This window comes from Eleutherodactylus coqui, chromosome 6 (assembly GCF_035609145.1).
Source record: "Eleutherodactylus coqui strain aEleCoq1 chromosome 6, aEleCoq1.hap1, whole genome shotgun sequence".
NCBI lineage: Eukaryota > Metazoa > Chordata > Amphibia > Anura > Eleutherodactylidae > Eleutherodactylus > Eleutherodactylus coqui.
In genome coordinates this window covers 142672905-142699682 of record NC_089842.1, presented here as the reverse complement: position 1 = coordinate 142699682, position 26778 = coordinate 142672905, and the positions used below count along the sequence as shown (strand labels likewise).

At 47.8% G+C, this 26778-nt stretch overlaps 1 protein-coding gene across 2 annotated transcripts in view; it reads left to right on the top strand.

Moving 5' to 3' along the window:
• The window catches only part of LOC136631483 (leukocyte immunoglobulin-like receptor subfamily B member 4), a 61247-nt gene that overhangs the window by 170 nt on the left and 34299 nt on the right, over window positions 1-26778 (top strand). Inside the window, exons 2-6 of one of the 2 annotated variants that reach the window (XM_066605782.1) lie at window positions 16378-16410; window positions 18990-19253; window positions 23006-23302; window positions 24632-24661; window positions 26118-26156. In XM_066605782.1, the coding sequence (XP_066461879.1) occupies window positions 16378-16410; window positions 18990-19253; window positions 23006-23302; window positions 24632-24661; window positions 26118-26156 (663 nt within the window). The remainder of the gene's footprint in view (window positions 1-16377; window positions 16411-18989; window positions 19254-23005; window positions 23303-24631; window positions 24662-26117; window positions 26157-26778) is intronic. The other variant, XM_066605783.1, reaches the window with a different exon arrangement.

Genomic DNA, 26778 nt, shown 5'->3' with positions numbered 1-26778 from the left:
GATTGTATAGACTGTTAGATGTATTATATGTTATGTCTCTGCTGTCGTACTAATGTGTGTCTGGGCTGAGCCGTACAATTATGATTCTGAAAGTACAGTACAAATGTAGTTGTTCTCAATTTGTCATTTAAAGCAGCTCCCCATGCTCTAACAAAACAAATAAGCATATACTCACCTCTCCCCGCTCCCGCTGTGCCCCATGCCCATGCTCGGTCCGCTTGTTTATAGGCTGCAGTCCCGCCTGGTTTACAGGTTCTCACAGGCACTTTAGCCAATAACAGAGCTCAGCGATCGAACACTAAGATCTATTATTGGCTGCAGTGCCTGTGATGTCCCGTAAACAGGCTGGGGACGCCTGTAACAGTGACGTCCGATGGGAGACGCAGTGCAGCAATGTGTGTCACAGCAGGAGAGGGTCTGAGGTGAGTATATGCTTATTTCTTAGGTTAGAGCAGTGTTTCCCAAACTTTTTAGCCTTAGGGCATCCCTGGGAAAAAGAGGGTATGGTCAGGGGTGTGGCTTATCACAGCTTATGATTATACCTCCTATATTCCAGGCACTTGGAGGCTCTGTTGCACACAACGCCGCTGGCCACTTCCTTATCACCTGACCAGCGGCGCTGCGCTCACTAGAAGCCACCAGGTGCCCGGTTAAGGAGGTGCTGAGAGCACAAAGACTTTGGAGGTGAGGGGGAGCGCAGTATCTTCTGAAATCAGCGGCAGAAGCGCAGCTGATTTTAAGTCAAAATCTTCACTGATGGTGCGCATTTTATCTTTGTGGAAATGCTGCTGATTTCCCAGGACATTTTAGACTTAGGGCTCACACTCACTTGCCATAGCGTTTTTGCGATGTTGCGAGGCTGCGTTTTTTTGTATGACATTGAAATGCATTGAGTCTCATGTAGCTGTGCTCATTTGCGATGTTTTCACGTCTGCGAGGTTGCGTTTTTTTCTCGCATGCTATGGTAATATTTCTTTGCGATGTTCTATTTTCTTCTCGCCCATGTAAGTCAATGGAATGCTGTAATATCGCAAAAAGCATAACGCGTGCGAGAATGCGAGGCAATGGTGCTATGTTTTCTGTGTGGAATAGTGACTAATGGGAAGGACGGGCTTTTACAAGGAAACAGCAGTACGTCAGCAGTGCGGAGGAAGTTTGGACAAAAGCAAGACCATAAAATAAACGTAAGAGAGGCATTAAATACTCCTACCATGCGATGCAAGTTTTCAAAGAATAAAAACGCATCGCAATCGCACAAAAAAAAACGCACGTTCGCACCTGCAATATCACTGCGATTTTTTTCTCTCGCAAAAACGCTATTGCAAGTGAGTGTGACCCCTAAGGAAGATCCACAGCATTTCCACTATGTGAAAACATATCCAGGCTGCGTCCATACGGGGCTGATTTGCTGCTGAATGTTCGCAGCGGACTTTCTGCAGCTGATCAGCAGAGGAAAGTCTGGCTCAAAACCCGCACCATGGGAGTTTTTATTGTGTAATTTTTTTTTGTGCTATTTACCCCCTCATTGAGAAGAGGTTAATTCCGCAGCGTAAACGGTGATCAAACTGATATGCTGCAGAATTCAATTCCACACGGGTTTTGTGCAGATTTTTTCCGCAGCTTGTGGACAAAATTTTCAGAATCTCTTTCACTTCATTGCTACTGAAATGCCACACAATTTTCATGCAGAGGATCTGCATGGAAATTCTGCAGCAAATCCACCCTGTTTGGACCCAGCTTAAAGGCGTTTTCCAGGCAAACGGTGCCGTTTTTGCTGCTGATTTTTGTGCAGGTCTGCAGCAAAAGAATCTATGTCTGAATGTACCCTAATGGTGGTTCCTCTGTGTCCCTGGCCTGACATCATCCCCAAGTAATGTTTATTTTTTTCATATTTTTGACCAAATATTTTTTTCTTTTGAGTTTTGATTTAACCCCTTCCTCTCCAGACTTCCTAGTAAAACTACCGACAGAGCGGGGGCGCACTTATGGCTACACTGACAACACACCATCCTGCACCTAGAAGTTCTAAGCGCCTGTGATCAGTATGGTGCTGCCGTGTGACTCATGGACAGCAGTGTATGCACCTAGGCACCTCCCTTCTCCTCTACTCCCATGCTCCTCTGAATATCAGAGGAACCAAGGTACCAGGCTATGAGGCCACACACACCTCCCCCCACCACAACTAGTTTTGCTAGGAAGTCCAGTGGGAAGTGGTAAATCAAAGTAATTTTTTTTAAACAGTAAATACATTGAAAAGCTGAGTGATTGCCAGGCTTGAAGCCGTGGCACCCAGGTTGGAAATCACTGTGTTAGACCATAGGGAGCTGCTTATACAGAAATTCTATAACTCAGACAACCCTTTTAAGTATTTAGTTCTGCATTCTTTAAAAATTGTGATAAGAATCTATAATTTATTTTTTTGGCAAATAAAGGTCCCTTTACATGTGTCGATAGTCGCCTCAATAAGCACTCAAACGAGTGATTATGGGTGACTATTGGCCCTTGTACATATGGCCTTAGACAGTAAGAAGTCACTCAGTATTTGCTGGTCTTTCCATTTACTGAGCGGCTTCTTGCTCAGGGTACACAGGAGCCATTCAATGTTTGAGGGACTGCCTCTTTGCAGTGAATTTGGGGCAGCCAGAAGAGATCTCCAGCGCGCTCCACCTGCATTCTCTAATGGACTATCGCTCCAGTGTACAAATACAGAAGTGATAATCACGGAGTCAGTCCTTTCATGTAAAAGTACCTTAAAATAGGCCTCATTCACACGACCATATGTGAAAAACACTGAGAGAGTCCCGCAGCGTTTTCTGGTCTGTGTGAGCCAGCAGAGACCACGTATGACAGCGAGTGTACTGCGCATGACAGCATAGTCTTTTCTTTCTAATTGCCCTCTCTGTTTTATAGCCAGGTTGCATATGTAGCGTCACCCGTTCGCAATGTATTGCATATGGACAGGCTTGCATAAGCTACCCATGGAAAAGAAGATGGCTCGCAGAGAAATAGAGCATGCTGCAATCTTTTACTTGCAAATATCTACACGCAGTGTTTGCACGCTAATGTGAATAGATCAATGAAAGTCCTTTTACTTTCATTGACTCCATTCACCGCGTGTGACACGACTGTGCATCGCAGGCGTAATATGCGTGAAAATCATGGCTGTGTGAATGAGCCATTAGTGTACAACCCCAGATTATATGTGATATGTCTATGAGCAACTTTTAATGAGAACTGTAGAATGATAATTACAATAATCCGCACAATGTCCTTCAGCTTCAAACATTAGACTGAACTGCAGAAAAGTTTCTATTGTATCTATCTATCTATCTATCTAGTTGGGATCCCGGATTCCTTCCCCTTTTCCCTCTTAGATAGTAATCTATTATGGACAGGTCCCTTCCTCTATTAGCCTGTTATTTAATAAGCTGATATTTGGGGTTATGTACATGCACCCCTCTGTGTGCATCATGTACAGTGCTGTGTAAAGGCCCATTTACAGGAGCAGAGAATCGCTCAAAGATCACTCAAAGGACAGTTTGACTGACAGCTGTGAGCGATTATTTTGCATAAAAAATAATTGGTATTCAAGTAGCTTCTCAGCTTCTTAAATGCCAACTATGTATGTAAATGAAACCTTCACTGAGTGCAGGCTAATAGCCCCAGGCTATTATCTGCGCTCAGATCCTTTGTTCTCCAAGGTGGAAACAATGCTATCAGCAAACCCCCCCCCCCCCCCCCCACACACACACACACACACACACACACACACACACACTCCCGGGGAGAACATCTGATAAAACTGATTGCTAAAATCAAGTTAGCTTGATTTTAAAGATCACCAAAAAGTGCCCGAAATGCGGGTGCCCCGCGCCCATTTACACGCACCGATTATCACTAAAACGATCGCCAATTAGCGAAATTTTAACGATAATCATCCAGTGTAAATGGGCCTCAGGGCGAGCACCCACTGGCGTTTTTTTACCTGCGTTTTGCGTTTTTACGTTTTTCCTGCACAGGCATAGAGATAACATGTGTTCCTGTCCACTGGCGTTTTTTTTGCGTTGCGTTTGCGTTTTTAACATAGGAACTGTCAGTTGCATATGTGTCCTTATTTTTCTCCTAATGCACCCATGAAAGTCAATGGAAATTAATGGAAAAGCCGCGAAAACGCCGTGAAAAATGCGCGGAAAAATCGCGGGAAACGCCGCGAAAACGCTGCGTTTTTTTCCCGCGGAAAACGCAAACGCCAGTGGGTGCTCGCCCTCAAGGTAATCACTAGAGATGAGCGAGCGTACTCGTCCGAGCTTGATGCTCGTTCGAGTATTAGGGTGTTCGAGATGCTCGTTACTAGAGGCGAGTACCACGCGATGTTCGAGTTACTTTCACTTTCATCTCTGAGACGTTAGCGCGCTTTTCTGGCCAATAGAAAGACAGGGAAAGCATTACAACTTCCCCCTGCAACGTTCAAGCTCTATACCACCCCCCTGCAGTGAGTGGCTGGCGAGATCAGATGTCACCCGAGTATATAAATCTGCCCCTCCCGCGGCTCGCCACAGGTGCATTCTGACAGAGATCAGGGACAGTGCTGCTGATGCTGCTGCTGCTATAGGGAGAGTGTTAGGTGTTATTTTAGGCTTCAAGAACCCCAACGGTCCTTCTTAGGGCCACATCTGACCGTGTGCAGTACTGTTGAGGCTGCTTTTAGCAATGTTGCACAATTTTATTTTTTTTTGTATATATCGGGCGTGCAGAGCATTGCGTCCTCAGTCTGCAGTAATTTTACATAGTATAGGGCCAGTACTGGTGAGGCAGGGACAGTGGGAAAGGTGAAAGAGATATACAGGCTATATAGGCAGTGGGCTTTTTCAAACAAATTGGGGAAAAATACTATATTTGGGCTGACTGTGACCGTCTTCAGTGTACTGCGTGTCTGCTGGGGGTAGTAGTCCTAATTAATACGCAGCTAAGTGTTACAGCAGGCTTGCGCAAAATAGTTTCCTGGCTCTGCTGTCTCCGTTACATCACCGCCGTCAAAGCGCCAGAGGGAAACAGTATACATAATATACGCTGCCTACAGTATCTGTCTGCTGTATCAGCTCAGCATTTAAAAAATAGAAGCAAAATACTTAAGGCCTACTAGTGGCCTTTGGCCACTTGACTGCTTCTGCGCTGTGAATTCCACTAGCTGAGTCATATGCACCTACGTCTCACTACAGGCGTGCGCAAAATTGTTTCCTGGCTCTGCATTGCCCGTTACATCACCGCCGTCATCCCGCCAGAGGGAAACAGTATACATAATATACGCTGCCTACAGTATCTGTCTGCTGTATCAGCTCAGCATTTAAATAAATAGAAGCAAAATACTTAAGGCCTACTAGTGGCCTTTGGCCACTTGACTGCTTCTGCGCTGTGAATTCCACTAGCTGAGTCATATGCACCTACGTCTCACTACAGGCGTGCGCAAAATTGTTTCCTGGCTCTGCTGTGCCCGTTACATCACCGCCGTCATCCCGCCAGAGGGAAACAGTATACATAATATACGCTGCCTACAGTATCTGTCTGCTGTATCAGCTCAGCATTTAAAAAAATAGAAGCAAAATACTTAAGGCCTACTAGTGGCCTTTGGACACTTGACTGCTTCTGCGCTGTGAATTCCACTAGCTCAGTCATACGCACCTATGTATCACTACAGGCTTGCGCAAAATTCTTTCCTGGCTCTGCTGTGCATTCCGTAAGCGAAGTCAGCCTCCAACCACAGGCCAATAAGCGGCACATTTAATTACAGCGTTCTGTTTCTGCTCTACTCGTAATACACCATGCTGAGGGGTAGGGGTGTGGGCACAGGCCGAGCTCCTGGTCCAGGTGTATCGCAGCCGACTGCTGCGGGATTAGGAGAGAGGCAAGTTTCTGGGGTCCCCAGATTCATCTCACAATTAATGGGTCCACGCGGTAGACCTTTATTAGAAAATGAGCAGTGTAAGCAGGTCCTGTCGTGGATGGCAGAAAGTGCATCCAGCAATCTATCGACCACCCAGACTTCTACGCCGTCCACTGCTGAAACTCTGAATCCTCTGGCTGCTGCTCCTCCTACCTCCCAGCCTCCTCACTCCATTACAATGACACATTCTGAGGAGCAGGCAGACTCCCAGGAACTGTTCTCGGGCCCCTGCCCAGAATGGGCAGCAATGGTTCCGAATCCTCTCCCACCGGAGGAGTTTGTCGTGACCGATGCCCAACCCTTGGAAAGTTCCCGGGGTCCGGGGGATGAGGCTGGGGACTTCCGGCAACTGTCTCAAGAGCTTTCAGTGGGTGAGGAGAACGATGAAGATGAGACACAGTTGTCTATCATTCAGGTAGTAGTAATTTCAGTAAGTCCCAGGGAGGAGCGCACAGAGGATTCGGAGGAAGAGCAGCTGGACGATGAGGTGACTGACCCCACCTGGTTTGCTAAGCCTACCGAGGACAGGTCTTCAGAGGGGGAGGCAAGTGCAGCCGCAGGGCAGGTTGGAAGAGGCAGTGCGGTGGCCAGGGGTAGAGGCAGGGCCAGACCGAATAATCCACCAACTGTTTCCCAAAGCGCCCCCTCGCGCCATGCCACCCTGCAGAGGCCGACGTGCTCAAAGGTGTGGCAGTTTTTCACTGAGAGTGCAGACGACCGACGAACTGTGGTGTGCAAGGTTTGTCGCGCCAAGATCAGCCGTGGAGCCACCACCACCAGCCTCACCATCACCAACATGCGCAGACATATGATGGCCAAGCACCCCACAAGGTGGGACGAAGGCCGTTCACCGCCTCCGGTTTGCACCACTGCCTCTCCCTCTGTGCCCCAACCTGCCACTGAGATCCAACCCCCCTCTCAGGACACAGGCACGACCGTCTCCCGGCCTGCACCCACACCCTCACCTCCGCTGTCCTCGGCCCCATCCAGCAATGTCTCTCAGCGCAGCGTCCAGCCGTCGCTAGCGCAACTGTTTGAGCGCAAGCGCAAGTACGCCGCCACGCACCTGCATGCTCAAGCGTTAAACGTGCACATTGATGAAATTGATCAGTCTGGAGATGCTGCCGTATAGGCTTGTGGAAACGGAGGCTTTCAAAAACATGATGGCGCTGGCGGCCCCGCGCTAATCGGTTCCCAGTCGCCTCTACTTTTCCCGATGTGCCGTCCCAGCCCTGCACGACCACGTCTCCCGCAACATTGTACGCGCCCTCACCAACGAGGTTACTGCCAAGGTCCACTTAACAACGGACACGTGGACAAGCACAGGCGGACAGGGCCACTATATCTCCCTGACGGCACATTGGGTGAATTTAGTGGAGGCTGGGACCGAGTCAGAGCCTGGGACCGCTCACGTCCTACCCACCCCCAAAATTGCGGGCCCCAGCTCGGTGCTGGTATCTGCGGCGCTGTATGCTTCCTCCACTAAACCATCATCCTCCTCCTCCTCCTACGCAACCTCTGTCTCGCAATCAAGATGTGTCAGCAGCAGCACGTCGCCAGCAGTCAGTATCACGCGGCGTGGCAGCACAGCGGTGGGCAAGCGTCAGCAGGCCGTGCTGAAACTACTCAGCTTAGGAGAGAAGAGGCACACGGCCCACGAACTGTTGCAGGGTCTGACAGAGCAGAACGACCGCTGGCTTTCGCCGCTGAGCCTCCAACCGGGCATGGTCGTGTGTGACAACGGCCGTAAACTGGTGGCAGCTCTGCAGCTCGGCAGCCTCACGCACGTGCCATGCCTGGCCCACGTCTTTAATTTGGTGGTTCAGCGCTTTCTGAAAAGCTACCCACGCTTGTCAGACCTTCTCGGAAAGGTGCGCCGACTCAGCGCACATTTCCGCAAGTCCAAGACGGACGCTGCCACCCTGCGCACTCTGCAACATCGGTTTAATATGCCAGTGCACCGACTGCTGTGCGATGTGCCCACACGGTGGAACTCTACGCTCCACATGTTGGCCAGGCTCTATGAGCAGCGTAGAGCTATAGTGGAATACCAACTCCAACATGGGCGGCGTAGTGGGAGTCCGCCTCCTCATTTCTTTACAGAAGAGTGGGCCTGGTTGGCAGACATCTGCCAGGTCCTTGGAAACTTTGAGGAGTCTACCCAGATGGTGAGCGGGGATGCTGCAATCATTAGCGTCACCATTCCTCTGCTACGCCTCTTGAAAAGTTCCCTGCAAAGCATAAACGCAGATGTTTTGCGCTCAGAAACGGAGGCGGGGGAAGACAGTATGTCGCTGGATAGTCAGAGCACCCTCATGTCTATATCTCAGCGCGTTGAGGAGGAGGAGGAGGAGGGGGGGGAGCATGAGGAGGAGGGGAAAGAGACAGCTTGGCCCACTGCTGAGGGAACCCATGCTGCTTGCCTGTCATCCTTTTAGCGTGTATGGCCTGAGGAGGAGGAGGAAGAGGAGGATCCTGAAAGTGATCTTCCTAGTGAGGACAGCCATGTGTTGCGTACAGGTACCCTGGCACACATGGCTGACTTCATGTTAGGATGCCTTACTCGTGACCCTCGCGTTACACGCATTCTGGCCACGACGGATTACTGGGTGTACACACTGCTCGACCCACGCTATAAGGAGAACCTTTCCACTCTCATACCCGAAGAGGAAAGGGGTTCGAGAGTGATGCTATACCACAAGACCCTGGCGGACAAACTGATGGTAAAATTCCCATCTGACAGCGCTAGTGGCAGAAGGCGCAGTTCCGAGGGCCAGGTAGCAGGGGAGGCGCGGAGATCAGGCAGCATGTACAGCACAGGCAGGGGAACACTCTCCAAGGCCTTTGACAGCTTTATGGCTCCCCAGCAAGACTGTGTCACCGCTCCCCAGTCAAGGCTGAGTCGGCGGGAGCACTGTAAAAGGATGGTGAGGGAGTACGTAGCCAATCGCACGACCGTCCTCCGTGACGCCTCTGCCCCCTACAACTACTGGGTTTCGAAGCTGGACACGTGGCCTGAACTCGCGCTGTATGCCCTGGAGGTGCTTGCTTGTCCTGCGGCTAGCGTCTTGTCAGAGAGGGTGTTTAGTGCGGCTGGGGGAATCATCACGGATAAGCGTACCCGCCTGTCAACAGTGCCGACAGGCTTACAATCATAAAGATGAACAAAGCCTGGATTTCCCCAGACTTCTCTTCTCCACCAGCGGAGAGCAGCGATACCTAAACAATACGTAGGCTGCACCTGCGGATGGAAGCATCGTTCTCTATCACCATAAAAAACGGGGACCTTTTAGCTTCATCAATCTGTGTATTATATTCATCCTCCTCCTCCTGCTCCTCCTCCTGAAATCTCCCGTAATCACGCCGAACGGGCAATTTTTCTTAGGCCCACAAGGCTCAGTCATATAACTTTTGTAAACAATGTTTATGCGTTTCAATTCTCATTAAAGCGTTGAAACTTGCACCTGAACCAATTTTTTTTTTAACTGGGCTGCCTACAGGCCTAGTTATAAATAAACCCACATTAACCAAAGCGATTAATGGGTTTCACCTGCCCTCTTGGTTGGGCATGGCCAATTTTTCTGAGGTACATTAGTACTGTTGGTACACCAATTTTTTTGGGCCCTCACCTACAGTGTGATCCTAGTAATTTTTAGCCCACCTGCATTAAACCTGACATTACCTCAGCTGTGCTGGCCACTGCAATGGGATATATTTATGTAGCGCCGGTGGCTTCCAGGGAGCCACCCATGCTGTCGGTCCACACGGAGTTGTAACTGCATGTGTCTACTTATAAAAAACCCCAGTCTGACTGGGGCATGCAGTGTGGGCCGAAGCCCACCTGCATTAAACCTGACGTTACCTCAGCTGTGCTGGGCACTGCAATGGGATTTATTTATGTACCGCCGGTGGATTCCAGGGAGCCACCCATGCTGTCCCTCCACACGGAGTTGTAACTGCATGTGTCCACTTCTAAAGAACCCCAGTCTGACTGGGGCATGCAGTGTGGGCCGAAGCCCACCTGCATTAAACCTGACGTTACCTCAGCTGTGCTGGGCACTGCAATGGGATTTATTTATGTACCGCCGGTGGGTTCCAGGGAGCCACCCATGCTGTTGGTCCACACGGAGTTGTAACTGCATGTGTCCAATTCTAAAGAACCCCAGTCTGACTGGGGCATGCAGTGTGGGCCGAAGCCCACCTGCATTAAACCTGACGTTACCTCAGCTGTGCTGGGCACTGCAATGGGATATATTTATGTACCGCCGGTGGCTTCCAGGGACCCACCCATGCTGTCGGTCCACACGGAGTTGTAACTGCATGTGTCCAATTATAAAGAACCCCAGTCTGACTGGGGCATGCAGTGTGGGCCGAAGCCCACCTGCATTAAACCTGACGTTACCTCAGCTGTGCTGGGCACTGCAATGGGATTTATTTATGTACCGCCGGTGGGTTCCAGGGAGCCACCCATGCTGTCGGTCCACACGGAGTTGTAACTGCATGTGTCCAATTCTAAAGAACCCCAGTCTGATTGGGGCATGCAGTGTGGGCCGAAGCCCACCTGCATTAAACATGACGTTACCTCAGCTGTGCTGGGCACTGCAATGGGATTTATTTATGTACCGCCGGTGGGTTCCAGGGAGCCACCCATGCTGTGGGTCCACAGGGACTTCACATTGGGGATTTGTATCTGCCTGTGTCTATGAATTAAAAACCCCGGTCAGGTTGGGGCATGCAGTGGGGGCCGAAGCCCACCTGCATTTTATTGGACGTTACCTCAGCTGTGCTTGGCACTGCAATGGGATATATTTACGTACCGCCGGTGGCTTCCTGGGACCCACCCATGCTGTCGGTCCACACGGAGTTGTAACTGCATGTGTCTCCTTCTAAAGAACCCCAGTCTGACTGGGGCATGCAGTGTGGGCCGAAGCCCACCTGCATTAAACCTGACATTACCTCAGCTGTGCTGGCCACTGCAATGGGATATATTTATGTAGCGCCGGTGGCTTCCAGGGAGCCACCCATGCTGTCGGTCCACACGGAGTTGTAACTGCATGTGTCTACTTATAAAAAACCCCAGTCTGACTGGGGCATGCAGTGTGGGCCGAAGCCCACCTGCATTAAACCTGACGTTACCTCAGCTGTGCTGGGCACTGCAATGGGATTTATTTATGTACCGCCGGTGGGTTCCAGGGAGCCACCCATGCTGTCCCTCCACACGGAGTTGTAACTGCATGTGTCCACTTCTAAAGAACCCCAGTCTGACTGGGGCATGCAGTGTGGGCCGAAGCCCACCTGCATTAAACCTGACGTTACCTCAGCTGTGCTGGGCACTGCAATGGGATTTATTTATGTACCGTCGGTGGGTTCCAGGGAGCCACCCATGCTGTTGGTCCACACGGAGTTGTAACTGCATGTGTCCAATTCTAAAGAACCCCAGTCTGACTGGGGCATGCAGTGTGGGCCGAAGGCCACCTGCATTAAACCTGACGTTACCTCAGCTGTGCTGGGCACTGCAATGGGATATATTTATGTACCGCCGGTGGCTTCCAGGGACCCACCCATGCTGTCGGTCCACACGGAGTTGTAACTGCATGTGTCCAATTATAAAGAACCCCAGTCTGACTGGGGCATGCAGTGTGGGCCGAAGCCCACCTGCATTAAACCTGACGTTACCTCAGCTGTGCTGGGCACTGCAATGGGATTTATTTATGTACCGCCGGTGGGTTCCAGGGAGCCACCCATGCTGTCGGTCCACACGGAGTTGTAACTGCATGTGTCCAATTCTAAAGAACCCCAGTCTGATTGGGGCATGCAGTGTGGGCCGAAGCCCACCTGCATTAAACATGACGTTACCTCAGCTGTGCTGGGCACTGCAATGGGATTTATTTATGTACCGCCGGTGGGTTCCAGGGAGCCACCCATGCTGTGGGTCCACAGGGACTTCACATTGGGGATTTGTATCTGCCTGTGTCTATGAATTAAAAACCCCGGTCAGGTTGGGGCATGCAGTGGGGGCCGAAGCCCACCTGCATTTTATTGGACGTTACCTCAGCTGTGCTTGGCACTGCAATGGGATATATTTACGTACCGCCGGTGGCTTCCTGGGACCCACCCATGCTGTCGGTCCACACGGAGTTGTAACTGCATGTGTCTCCTTCTAAAGAACCCCAGTCTGACTGGGGCATGCAGTGTGGGCCGAAGCCCACCTGCATTAAACCTGACGTTACCTCAGCTCTGCTGGGCACTGCAATGGGATTTATTTATGTACCGCCGGTGGGTTCCAGGGAGCCACCCATGCTGTTGGTCCACACGGAGTTGTAACTGCATGTGTCCACTTCTAAAGAACCCCAGTCTGACTGGGGCATGCAGTGTGGGCCGAAGCCCACCTGCATTAAACCTGACGTTACCTCAGCTGTGCTGGGCACTGCAATGGGATATATTTATGTACCGCCGATGGCTTCCTAGGACCCACCCATGCTGTCGGTCCACACGGAGTTGTAACTGCATTTGTCTACTTATAAAGAACCCCAGTCTGACTGGGGCATGCAGTGTGGGCCGAAGCCCACCTGCATTAAACCTGACGTTACCTCAGCTGTGCTGGGCGATGCAATGGGATTTATTTATGTACCGCCGGTGGGTTCCAGGGAGCCACCCATGCTGTGGATCCACAGGGACTTCACATTGGGGTTTTTGTACCTGCCTGTGTCTATGAATTAAAAACCCGGGTCAGGTTGGGGCATGCAGTAGGGGCCGACGCCCACCTGCATTTCATCAGATGTTACCTCAGCTGTGCTGGGCACTGCAATGGGATATTTTTATGTACCGCTGGTGGCTTCCTGGGACCCACCCATGCTGTCGGTCCACACGGAGTTGTAACTGCATGTGTCTACTTATAAAGAACCCCAGTCTGACTGGGGCATGCAGTGTGGGCCGAAGCCCATCTGCATTAAACCTGACGTTACCTCAGCTATGCTGGGCACTGCAATGGGAAATATTTATGTACCGCTGTTGGCTTCCTGGGACCCACCCATGCTGTCGGTCCACACCGAGTTGTAACTGCATTTGTGCACTTCTAAAGAACCCCAGTCTGACTGGAGCATGCAGTGTGGGCCGAAGCTCACCTGCATTAAACCTGACGTTACCTCAGCTGTGCTGGGCACTGCAATGGGATATATTTATGTACCGCCGGTGGCTTCCTGGGACCCACCCATGCTGTCGGTCCACACGGAATTGTAACTGCATGTGTCTACTTATAAAGAACCCCAGTCTGACTGGGGCATGCAGTGTGGGCCGAAGCCCACCTGCATTAAACCTGACGTTACCTCAGCTGTGCTGGGCACTGCAATGGGATATATTTATGTACCGCCGGTGGGTTCTAGGGAGACACATGCTGTCGGTCCACACGGAGTTGTAACTGCATGTGTCCACTTCTAAAGCACCCCAGTCTGACTGGGGCATGCAGTGTGGGCCGAAGGCCACCTGCATTAAACCTGACGTTATCTCAGCTGTGCTGGGCACTGCAATGGGATATATTTATGTGCCGCCGGTGGCTTCCTGGGATCCACCCATGCTGTCGGTCCACACAGAGTTGTAACTGCATGTGTCTACTTATAAAGAACCCCAGTCTGACTGGGGCATGCAGTGTGGGCCGAAGCCCACCTGCATTAAACCTGACGTTACCTCAGCTGTGCTGGGCACTGCAATGGGATATATTTATGTACCGCCGGTGGGTTCCAGTGAGCCACCCATGCTGTGGGTCCACAGGGACTTCACATTGGGGATTTGTACCTGCCTGTGTCTATGAATTAAAAACCCTGGTCAGGTTGGGGCATGCAGTGTGGGCTGAAGCCCACCTGCATTTTATCGGACGTTACCTCAGCTGTGCTGGGCACTGTAATGGGATATATTTATGTACCGCCGGTGGCTTCCTGGGACCCACCTATGCTGTCGGTCCACACGGAGTTGTAACTGCATGTGTCCACTTCTAAAGAACCCCAGTCTGACTGGGGCATGCAGTGTGGGCCGAAGCCCACCTGCATTAAACCTGACGTTACTTCAGCTGTGCTGGGCACTGCAATGGGATATATTTATGTACCTCCGGTGGCTTCCTGGGACCCACCCATGCTGTCGGTCCACACGGAGTTGTAACTGCATGTGTCTCCTTCTAAAGAACCCCAGTCTGACTGGGGCATGCAGTGTGGGCCGAAGCCCACCTGCATTAAACCTGACTTACCTCAGCTGTGCTGGGCACTGCAATGGGATTTATTTATGTACCGCCGGTGGGTTCCAGGGAGCCACCCATGCTGTTGGTCCACACGGAGTTGTAACTGCATGTGTCCACTTCTAAAGAACCCCAGTCTGACTGGGGCATGCAGTGTGGGCCGAAGCCCACCTGCATTAAACCTGACGTTACCTCAGCTGTGCTGGGCACTGCAATGGGATATATTTATGTACCTCCGGTGGCTTCCTGGGACCCACCCATGCTGTCGGTCCACACGGAGTTGTAACTGCATGTGTCTCCTTCTTAAGAACCCCAGTCTGACTGGGGCATGCAGTGTGGGCCGAAGCCCACCTGCATTAAACCTGACTTACCTCAGCTGTGCTGGGCACTGCAATGGGATTTATTTATGTACCGCCGGTGGGTTCCAGGGAGCCACCCATGCTGTTGGTCCACACGGAGTTGTAACTGCATGTGTCCACTTCTAAAGAACCCCAGTCTGACTGGGGCATGCAGTGTGGGCCGAAGCCCACCTGCATTAAACCTGACGTTACCTCAGCTGTGCTGGGCACTGCAATGGGATTTATTTATGTACCGCCGGTGGGTTCCAGGGAGCCACCCATGCTGTGGGTCCACAGGGACTTCACATTGGGGATTTGTACCTGCCTGTGTCTATGAATTAAAAACCCCGGTCAGGTTGGGGCATGCAGTGTGGGCCGAAGCCCACCTGCATTTAATCGGACGTTAGCTCTGCTGTCCAGGGCACTGCAATGGGATACATTTATGTACAGCCGGTGGGTTCCAGGGAGCCACCCATGCTGTGGGTGCACACGGAATTCCCATTGCGGAGTTGTACCTGCCTGTGACTATTTATAAAAAACCCCGGTCTGACTGGGGCATGCAGACAGCTTGACAGAATGAATAGTGTGTGGCACATGGGTTCCCCATTGCTATGCCCACGTGTGCAGCTCCTGATGGAGGTGGCAAAGGATTGGATTTCTCATTGCTTCTGTACAGCATTGTGGGCTATCGCCCCACCCCTTTTAAAGAGGTTCGCTGCCTGGCGGTGCCAACCCTCTGCAGTGTGTGCCTGCGTTTCCTCCTCATGGCAGACGCTCTTATAAATAGACATGAGGGTGGTGTGGCATGAGGGCAGCTGAAGGCTGCGTAGGGACACTTTGGTGTGCGCTGTGGACACTGGGTCGTGCAGGGGGGGGGGGGGGGGTTGGGCAGCATGTAACCCAGAAGTGGCAGCGGAGTGTCATGCAGGCAGTGATTGTGCTTTGTTGGAGGTAGTGTGGTGCTTTGCGAAAGTATGCCTTGCTAATGAGGGTTTTTCAGAAGTAAAAATTGTTGGGAGGGGGGAGGCCCACTCTTGCCGCTATTGTGACTTAATAGTGGGACCTGGGAACTTGAGATGCAGCCCAACATGTAGCCCCTCGCCTGCCCTATCCTTTTTTTGTGTCGTTCCCATCACTTTCTTGAATTTCCCAGATTTTCACAAATGAAAATCTTAGCGAGCATCGGCGATATACAAAAATGCTCGGGTCGCCCATTGACTTCAATGGGGTTCGTTACTCAAAACGAACCCTCGAGCATTGCGAAAAGTTCGTCTCGAGTAACGAGCACCCGAGCATTCTGGTGCTCGCTCATCTCTAGTAATCACGCTTTATAATAAATGATAATAATGTCAGTAGATCCTGAACGACGTGTCTTTCTTGTGGTTTTGTTGATACTGCAGGAAACTGCACGAAAACCTGTATATATGAATGTACCACTATGGTCACAAAACAATTTAATTTATTATTATTTCATTCATTTTAAAAGGGTTATTCGAGTTGTAGGATTTGACTAACTCCTTCTACATGCAGTAAATTAACCAACCAGCATGTACTCCCCTCTCCCCGCTCCTGCTGTGCTCTACGCTGCCACTCTAGATCTCCCCTCTGAGGTCACATTTACAGACTCCCTCCAGCCTGTTTACAGAAGCTCTGTCATTGGCTGCAGTGCGTGTGACATCCCTTAAAGTGGGTGGGCCTGCAGCCTATAAATAACCGAAGAAGCAAAGGACAGTAAGTCACCATGGGACGCAACAGGAGCGGTGAGAGGTGGGTATATGCCGGCTCATTATTGTACTTTTTAGTGAAAACCTACAACCCCTTTAATAGCAACATTGTTTTGTCTTGGTTTTAACTGAATGTATCTTAACTTCCAGATATTCTGTTACCTGCATTACATTTAGCTTGGGGTGAGTACAGATCTTTTTTACACATTTTGAATATCAATTTTTAATTGCTGAAGAGTCAAGCAAACATATTACAGATTCAAGAAAAAAGTTGGATTCAGTAGAACTCCTCAGGGATAATGCCACAGGGTGATGTTGTTTTTGTTGAAAAATTGCCTTTTGAGGGTTAGGGTGAGGGTTAGTGTTAGGGATAGGGTTACAGCAGGATTCCCAGGCTCAGAGCGTAGCAACTCACACCCTTACACGCCCAGGGAGAGAGTCACAGCAGCAGAGCTAGGGAAGGGATGCCCGGGCTGTAAGTGAAGTTGTTCCTAGCGGGTCCGGCACTGATACCCTCGCACAGCCGGGGACACTAACAGCAGTGGCGCTGCAATGTACAAATGTAGCGCTGGCCACAGCCTCTGACAGGGGGGCAAAGGGAGCTCGGGGGAAAACGTACTACGGACAGCACCACTGAGGGGCAGGGGGATGGGCGAGACATGTACGGAGGTGTTTGCAGAAGCCAATCCACATATGGGGGTGTCACCAAGGATTTCCCTGTCACTGATGCATGTCTCCACCCATACTTCAGGTAGAGACAAGATACACCAGTCAAGCAAACATATTACAGATTCAAGAAAAAAGTTGGATTCAGTAGAACTCCTCAGGGATAATGCCACAGGGTGATGTTGTTTTTGTTGAAAAATTGCCTTTTGAGGGTTAGGGTGAGGGTTAGTGTTAGGGATAGGGTTACAGCAGGATTCCCAGGCTCAGAGCGTAGCAACTCACACCCTTGCACGCCCAGGGAGAGAGTCACAGCAGCAGAGCTAGGGAAGGGATGCCCGGGCTGTAAGTGAAGTTGTTCCTAGCGGGTCCGGCACTGATACCCTCGCACAGCCGGGGACACTAACAGCAGTGGCGCTGCAATGTACAAATGTAGCGCTGGCCACAGCCTGTGACAGGGGAGGAAAGGGAGCTCGGGGGAAAACGTACTACGGACAGCACCACTGAGGGGCAGGGGGATGGGCGAGACATGTACGGAGGTGTTTGCAGAAGCCAATCCACATGTGGGGGTGTCACCAAGGATTTCCCTGTCACTGATGCATGTCTCCACCCATACTTCAGGTAGAGACAAGATACACCAGTACCCTTGTCATTGACGCTCTCTGGTTTTATTTTTATCTCATCATCACAAATTCTACTAATTGAGTCCAACACTGGTGAGAAGAAGCTATTTCTAGTACACTGGTTCTTGCTGGCTGGCCTGCACAATAGGAAGAACCACTCCACCACCCAATCAAAAGACCACCAGGAGGCACCATAACAAGTATATAACAGCAATATTTAGACACAGAAGCAATTTTAAAATGAATAATAATAATATTTTGTAATTAAATGTTTTATCATTGGACACCCCCTATAACCGCTTCCTACCCTGTGGTGTAAGCAGATCATTTCTATGAACTGCCATCCTTTTATGGTTCAGTGATGGTGCCCCATCAGTGGGTGTCAGCTATAATATAGTTGATATCCAGCTTTAAATGTGAAGAACAGTGATAGCAGTAGCACAACTGTAGCAAACATAGTGACTTCGGCACCTAAAGGGTTTGACAGAGGGACTTCTGGTCAGTGTTATATTAATAAGAATAATACATTGCAATTGCAATGTATTACTAAAAAAAGTTCAAGTTTACTAAGAATGTAGAAAAGTATTAATGACTTAAGTGTAAAATAAGTAAGCCATAAAAAATACATATTTGGTATCAATATGATTGTAATGACCCATAAAATACAGTACAAACAATTCCAAAAAGCAGTTGCAGGTTTTCTGTTTTTCTCTCCCACTCAACACAAAAAAAATTACTAAGTGTTAGTGGTGTGGTAATAGGGCTCGCCATTGAGGCTGGGCCCATAAGGTAGTATAATCCTTAAATTTCTAATTGTGCTCATTGCTTCACTGCTGTGTGACTAGCCCATGCCACCTTTCCAGCACTGAGAGGGTTACATTCTGTTTCCACTGAAAATTGTTCCACTGTGATTCTTCTATTACTTTGGCCGGAATCACACGTAAGTGCAATTTGGCCATGCAAACACACCATATGTTCACGCTTCCGAAATGTGCTTTCACCTTCATATTGCGGGTGTGGGCATTTTTTTGCAGTTGCACATGCATATAAGCATAAAATCTTATTGATTGTGAGCTGATTTGTGCGCAACCAGAATTTGAACTGGGTTCTAGCCAATGTGTATTGCACGTGCAATACACTGCACAAATACGGCTGTATGAATCTGGCTTTTTTCATGGCTCTTGATATGTTATATCTCAAAAATGGATTTCTTTCTACAGCGCAGGCGTTTATTGTTCAAAAGTGCATACTGTAATTATACATCCTTCACCTTTGTGACATAATCCTGGTGACCCATACAACTACAGTGGGGGGAGAAGAAAAGTTATGGCTATCAGAATGTGGTGATGCACAAAATGCTCCATCCTGAAAACCTGAAATATTCCGTGTCACTAAGGGGTTAAGTAATTTATGTAATGGAGAAGAAGACATAAATAACATTTCTCTACAATAACATCACTTTTTTGTTTTTGGCAGGAAATAAAGCAGAAATTCGAGCCTTTCCCAGTAAAGTAGTGAAGAAGGGAGACGATGTAACAATCAGGTGTTCAGGTCCTTATAATCAGGGAACATTTCGTCTAGAAAGAACAAACAATAAATATTCAGATTCCGAAGCCACAGATGTGAATGCATATGACTTTACTGTAACAGATGTGCAGGACAATTCTGCTTATAGCTGTAGACAGTTTTCTAATGCCGGGTGGAGTGGGCCGAGTGATCCCCTTACATTACAAGTAATAGGTGAGTACATGTTATAATGCACACGTGACGCCGTATGTAGTAATCAGTATCCAGTGTTAGAGTTGTGACCGGCCTGAAATATAACAAGTATAACAGAAAGATGAGTTCAAGTGAAAAAAGTCTGCTGGGAACACAACATTCTGAGAAAAAAGCCCTTACAGAGAATACACAGAAAGTAGATTTGGCTGAAATACATTTATTAACCCTTTCATGTCTATCACTACTAAACTAATGGGCCTCCCAACCGTCCAGGATTCGGCAGGGCAATCCCAGTTTTGGGAAATTGTCCCGCATTCCCAGGCAGCAGGAGCCATGTCCCACCCCTCACCACCTCCTCAGTGCAGTTAGGTACAGTGGATGAAGGATCTACGATTATATCGCAGTCACATGACCATGGCAGGTCCTTATCATGTAATACATGGGCAGTCTGCAGTGAAGGTAAGAGCGGAGCTCCTTCACCTCCAGTATCACGTATTGGGGCATAATGCCAGTAGAGGAGGGATGATTAGTGGGTAAAATCCTGCTGGTGGTGGGCGAGTTGAACCCACGACAACCCTCAGCATGCCCTTGGTCTGCAACTGTCAGGGCATGCTGGGAGTTGTAGTTCTAACAACCTGTAGGTCCGTCATCTGTTGAGATTTTGATAGAACTACAACTTCCAGTATGTCCTGACAGTTCCACATATTCCAGGCATGCTGGGGGTTGTAGTTTTACCATAGTCCTGTGAGATGATTAGGCCAGTGACACACTGACGTATTTTGGCCTTCATTGTGTCTGTAATACAGAAGTGCATCCTGGACTGATCTGGCGGGTCTCCTGACACAAACTCCGAGCATTGTACATTCCTATGATGGTTGGAGTTCAGCTCAGGAGACCCGCAGGCAGACTAGGACAGTCTTCCATTATATGGACGCAGTGGCCAAAATACAGCAGAGTCACCGGTGTTCGGCTAGGAGCGGAGATTCTTTTTATCAGACAGAGTTATGCTGGGTTTACATCACATTGTTACCATACAGCTGAGACTGCATTTCAGTGTGCGACCTGTGTGTCCTCCTAGGGTGCCTTCTAAATTGCCAAAAACAGAATGTAGATGGAACCAGAGGCTTCCATGCATCAGACGATTTTGTTCTATGTTTGTCCTGGATTCCTTTCTTTCCCGGCATTTAGGGCTTCTTCAGACAAGCGCATGCGGAAATACGTTCACTGCTACCAGTACAAAGTCTTTTTTTTTAACTGTTTAATTAAAAAAATGCTATTGCTCGCAGAAAAGAAAAGCAGGAAGATAGGGTCAGATCTATAGTTTCTCGCACATATAAAAACTATGTGCAAGAAAGATAGGACAAGGCCTATTGTTCTCGCATGTAGGAATATCGCGCAAGAAGCATGGCTCTGAAAACTAAGCAACTGAAATCAATGTCTTTGCTTTGTCACGTTTTGCAGGCGTGATTTTGATGACTGCAAAATATTCCAAAAACACGGTCATCTGTTTAAGCCCTTACCCAGACAGAATAGCATAGTCAACTTAAAAAGCTGTAGAGTTGGATGCTGTCTAGAGATGAGCGAGTATACTCGGTAAAGGCAATTGCTCGAGCGAGCATTGCCTTTATCGAGTACCTGCCCGCTCAAGATGAAACGTTCGGGTGCCGGCGCGGGGGAGCGGTGAGTAGCAGCTGTCAGCAGGAGGGAGCGGGGGGGGGGGAGAGAGGGAGGGAGAGATCTCCCCTTCGTTCCTCCCCGCTCTCCTCGCAGCTCCCTGCCCGCCGCTGGCACCTGAACGTTTCATCTCAAGCGGGCAGGTACTCGATAAAGGCAATGCTCGCTCGAGCAATTGCCTTTACCGAGTATACTCGCTCATCTATAATCCTGTCCATTCCTTTCTATTATTAAAAAATAAAACTCAATACGTTTGGATATTGGGGAGCTTTTTGTGTACAAAAATATTGTACTGCACTCCTGGTCTGGGTGTTCTGGGAAAGGATTCCTCAGTTCAATGTCATATATAGACAATTCTTGTCACAACTTCAAAGCTTCATGCAAAGTAATAGTTATTTTGTATTAGAAAATGAAGACATCCTATGCATTCCATCCAAATCTACTGTCATAATTAATTCCTTAAAGGGGTTGTCCCGAGGCAGCAAGTGGGTCTATACACTTCTGTATGGCCATAATAATGCACTTTGTAATATACATTGTGCATTAATTATGAGCCATACAGAAGTTATAAAAAGTTTTATACTTACCTGCTCCGTTGCTAGCGTCCTCGTCTCCATGGTGCCGACTAATTTTTGGCCTCCGATGGCCAAATTAGCCGCGCTTGCGCAGTCCGGGTCTTCAGCAGTCTTCTATGGAGCCGCTCGTGCCAGAGAGCGGCTCCGTGTAGCTCCGCCCCGTCACGTGCCGATTCCAGCCAATCAGGAGGCTGGAATCGGCAGTGGACCGCACAGAAGAGCTGCGGTCCACGAAGACAGAGGATCCCGGCGGCCATCTTCAGCAGGTGAGTATGAAGACGCCGGACCGCCGGGATTCAGGTAAGCGCTGTGCGGGTGGTTTTTTTAACCCCTGCATCGGGGTTGTCTCGCGCCGAACGGGGGGGGGGTTTAAAAAAAAAAAAACCCGTTTCGGCGCGGGACATCTCCTTTAAGGCCCATTTAGACACAACAATTATAGCTTCAAATTCGCTCAAAATCCATCTTTTGAGCGATAATTATTGTTTCTAAATGTACCCATCGTTCAGTTTTCTGCCGAACAATGGTTTTCAGTTCTGCCTGAAAACAATCATTCAGCAGAACATCTGATAAGCAGGACCGCATGCTGTGCTCTGCCAGGGGAGAGCTGATTACATTGTATCAGCTGTTCTCAGCGGTCAGCCCCCACAGCAGAACAAAGAGAATGTAATCAAGGAACAGCGGGAAGTCTATTCTCTGATTACAACTCACATGCTACTACTTGATACTAATAGGCATTAGTACCAAGTAGTAGTTTATGCAAAATGATCGCTCAAAAGCCATCTTTTGTGTAATCATCTTTGCAGTGTAAGTGCACCTTTAGACATGCATTATGTCTGCTTAAGTGCCAGATAAACAAATATGTTGAACTACTGTAAAAATACACTGTACTATGTTCTTTCCCGCTGACCAGTGGTTAAAAGGATCACAATGGAGACCCTGGTGCATTGTGGTAAACTCTAGCATTGATGTGTATATGCCAGGGGTTTTATCATCAGCCTGGCAGTGCCCACCAATATCAGCACTGGGGTTGTATTACATGTTTTGTGATCTTTACGAGCTGCTATGAAGTCACTGACCAAAGGACCTTTCACACAGGACAGAATTTTCCTCATCAGTATTGTGGAATATGCTGTCCCTGAATTCCGCACTAAAATTTGCACTAACTGCCAATTTTGATGCAGAATTGTCTGCAGGATTCTGCTATTTTCAGTTTTGCACCAAAATTCACTCCTTAGCAGTGCAGATTTTGGGGCTGAATATTCCGCAGGAGGGTATAGTCCACAACGCTGCTGCAGAATACTCCGTCCTGTGTGAAGGTCCCCCAGAAGCACTGACTATGGAGCTGCCTAGTGCTGGAATATCATATAACCTTCCCGCTTATCCAGCATGGTTTTATCACATAATGAGGATTTCAAATCCATAAATTACTAAACTAAAGGGATTTTCTTGTTTGTCTTCATTATTTCCAGATTGATGCTGATCAGATATACATATTATATCTCAAGAACCCTTTATCTCTTGCAGATCCACAGAAACCGAATATCTCATGTGTGCAAGATAATTCAGAAGACACTAAGCTTCAAATAACCTGCAGAGCCCCAGACCCTCCAGAGGGGTGCAGCGTTAAGCGCTTTCATCTGTATTCAGGAAGGGTGCTGATAACAGATTTGCCTGTTAAGGAAAGTTCTCCACAAGTGACTTTTAAAGTTTCTAACCCCTCGAAAGAGTATAGTTGTTCTTATGTAGTAGAAGTTAAGGAACAACCTAACCAAGTGATTGAAGCACCTATTAGTGATGAGGTGACAGCTAGAAAATGTAATGGTAAGTATATAAGAGGTGGAAGGTACGTGATGACCAGCAGTGACAGACGGAGACAGAGGCAGCATATTTTTATTAAAAATAAACTTTACTTACCCAAAACATTATTTTGCTCCATAGGAGGTACATGTACTTGAGCCTTATATCATAACTGACTGCACTGGGATATTTACTCAAAGTGACAGTAACTGAATATTCACCAAAACCCAAAATAACTTTACCAATATTTGGCATTAACACATTGTCTTTCGGGTTTTCTTAACCTGGCAAGAAACAACTACTGTAGCATCTAAGACAGCTGCAGAGTAACCGCGTCCACCACATTAAGAGCTCAGGTCTCTGCTGTGCTCTGCAAAATCAGGTGCTGCATCACTCAGTCTGTAATGGAGTTCTCTGCCTTTTATACTTTCCTTCTGCTCTCCCCTTCTCCTCCTGAAGTTTACTGCACATACTATCTGGGCACCTATACCCTTCTCCAAGATGGCCACAGTTGCAGTCATGTGAGGGGACAGGGCCAAACATCCTTCAAAACTATTCCCAGCCGCTTACTGTATTTGAGCTGAGCTCCATTAAATCATGTGACCTCCCTCTGAAGGCCCTGGCACCGACATAAAATAAGGTGATACAGTAATACAAAATACACAAGTACACATGAGTGTTTAATCCCTTACAAGTATAAAAAAGCAGCAGTTCTCAATCCTTATTTGTACTGTAAACTTTTTATTAGTCTGATAAGCCTATAAAGGGGATGTGTCCTACATGATTGGAGCGACAGTCATACATGCATACTGAGGCTCTATTGATTTCAATGAGAGTGTTAGAGATAAGTAAGTTCAAGTGCCCAGTGTTTGGATTTTTATTGTCACCCGAGGGATGACTTGAAGAGTAAAATCTGACGATTATGACTTTAAAATTTGTAGATTTCCTGACTTTGTTCCTACTTATGGTCGGCCCTCTGTCCTGGTGGGACTTCTCACTGTGGTTTCAGCTATTTTCCTTGTGGTCCTCCGGGATTGCATCTCTTAGAAACCCTTCAAATACTTTACCCACACTAAAAGTAAAAACTTATCAGCCTGTAATTTCCAGGTTCACTTTTTGACCCCTTTTTGAATATTGGGAGTATATTGGCTTGGTGCCAATCCAATGGAACAGACCCCGTTAGAGTCCTTAATTATAAGAAACAATAGACTTAATTTCTTAATTACTTAATTTCTTTAGAACCTGGGGGTGTATGCTATTGGGACCCAGGTCACTTACACACTATCTTAATAAATGGAAGAATTGTTTCTATTTTCTTGAAAACATTGAAATTTGCTTTTTTTCCTTTTCTAGAAAAAGAAGAACCTAAAGTTACCAATAATAGTAAGTTTTTAAGTAATCAGAGAAAATTGAGTTGATGCCCAAATGAATCCAACATAAAGTACAAAGGACATCTTAAAGCAACATACAAAATCGTAGTAATCACCAATTTTCCTGAATATAATATAATTGGTAGTATACTGCTAAAATTAGGGGATGGAAGAGCATAGAAGACTGCGCTATTCCATTTAATAGCGTCCAGTAAAAAAAACATATACATTAAACATATAAGCTTTTTTTTACAATGCAACTCTATAGGTTACGAATGGTACTTTATGCGACCTTTCACACGTGTAAGTGCATCTTACAGAAATATTCTACACATGTGAAAGGTCCCTATGACATCCCTCACAGGCTTTTATTTAACATACATATCAACAGCGTATACGTTAAATGTAAGCCATAAATGTATTGTGAACATAGCCTGTTTACTAAACGTTCCAGTGGGCATTTCCTTTTGACAGGTTTCATTATTATCAGATCTGGGGATTACAGCGGTAGGTGCCTTTAAAGGGGCTTTCCAGGCAGTGCCCGCAGAGGATACATCAGGGTTGGAGTGGAAGCCGCTGAACCGACGCCTGTGTAGTGGCCAGCACTTGTAATTGCAGGCACAGCTCTCATTGAAATTAATAGGACCCCAGCTTGAAATTACAAGTGCAGCTCCCATTGATTTCAATCAGAGCTGCACCTGCAATTACAAGTGTCGGCCAATATATAGGGGTCGGAGCAACAGCTTCCACTTCAACCGTGGTGCATCCTGATGGGCGCTGCCTGAAAAACCCCTTTAACTCTTTCCTGCCCATAACGTAAATTTACGTCATAGGCGGGAAGGCTTTATCTCCTTATGTTGGATATTAATGGCTTATGGATGGCACGGGATCAGCAGCTGAGCTTGCAGCAGGGACTGATAGCCAGGTTCCCAATGCAGCAGACATGTAACCCTTTAGATGCCACAGTCAGTGCGGAAGGTTTTAGAGCGGTAGGGAGCTCCTTTTTTCACTATATCAGCATCCCCGTGATGCAATTGCAAGGTGCGGATGGTTTCCATGACAACCAGAGGCCAACTAATGGCCTCCAGGTTTACCATCTATGATAGCCTATTATGCCCTACCAGAAATACAGTCTAATAGACCTTACTGTCAGTAAAGAAAATGACAGTTGTTGATACTCAAAAAGTATCTAGTGCAGTATATCATCAAAGTGATCAAACAATTACATGCTGAAGACCTCTTGTGGAACAAATGTAGTAAAAAATAAATAAAAATGTTTTCGTGAAAAAAAAATCACCTAAAAATAGAAAAAGAATTACTATTCCAATAGAAACAAAATTTAGGTAGGTGAACTGTTGTACTATACATACACTCATATAGAGGGGGTGGGAAGGGGGACTGAGTTTTCTAACAAACAAGAAATGGAAAATAACTTCTATGTTTATGAAATCATTGAAATTTGTTTTCAGATTTTTCAGATGTAAATGAAAGAAAAGGTACTTGGGATGGTAAGTATTTAACCCCCTTAATGCCACAGGTTTATGTCCTGGGTGCATGATATTAAACACAACAGGAAGAAAACATACACCCAGAGGATGGCACGGGTTCAGAAGTGAGCCAGCACTATCTCGCAGTAGGAGTCGGCTGTAACTGACAGCTGGCTTCTGCTGCAACAGTGGGGATGGGTGAGATCCTGATCTATGCTGTTAACCCCTTACAACCCCCAGTGTGATGTCACCGTCCCGTCAGTAAGTAATCTCGGAGGGCCAACAGGTTGCCATGTCAAGAAGTACAGAAGTACTGTAAAGCATTATCACAGCAATCATAGCTTTTCTGGTTCAAATTCTCTACTAGGAATAAAAACTAATATAAAAAATGTTTATTAAAAAAAAAACATACGTAAAAAAATAGTAGCAAATAAACCCTATTTCGCGCACTGAACGTCTTTTATGCTGTATAATTAACACGAAACATAGTATGCTAGGCTGAGAAAAGACAAGTGTTCATACAGTTCATCCTGTTTCCACTCTCCTTGTTAATCCAGAGGAAGGCATCAGACAGAACTAATGATGGGAATCACAAGATGGAATTGTGAGCAGAGCCTAAAGCCCCATTTACACGCAACGATTA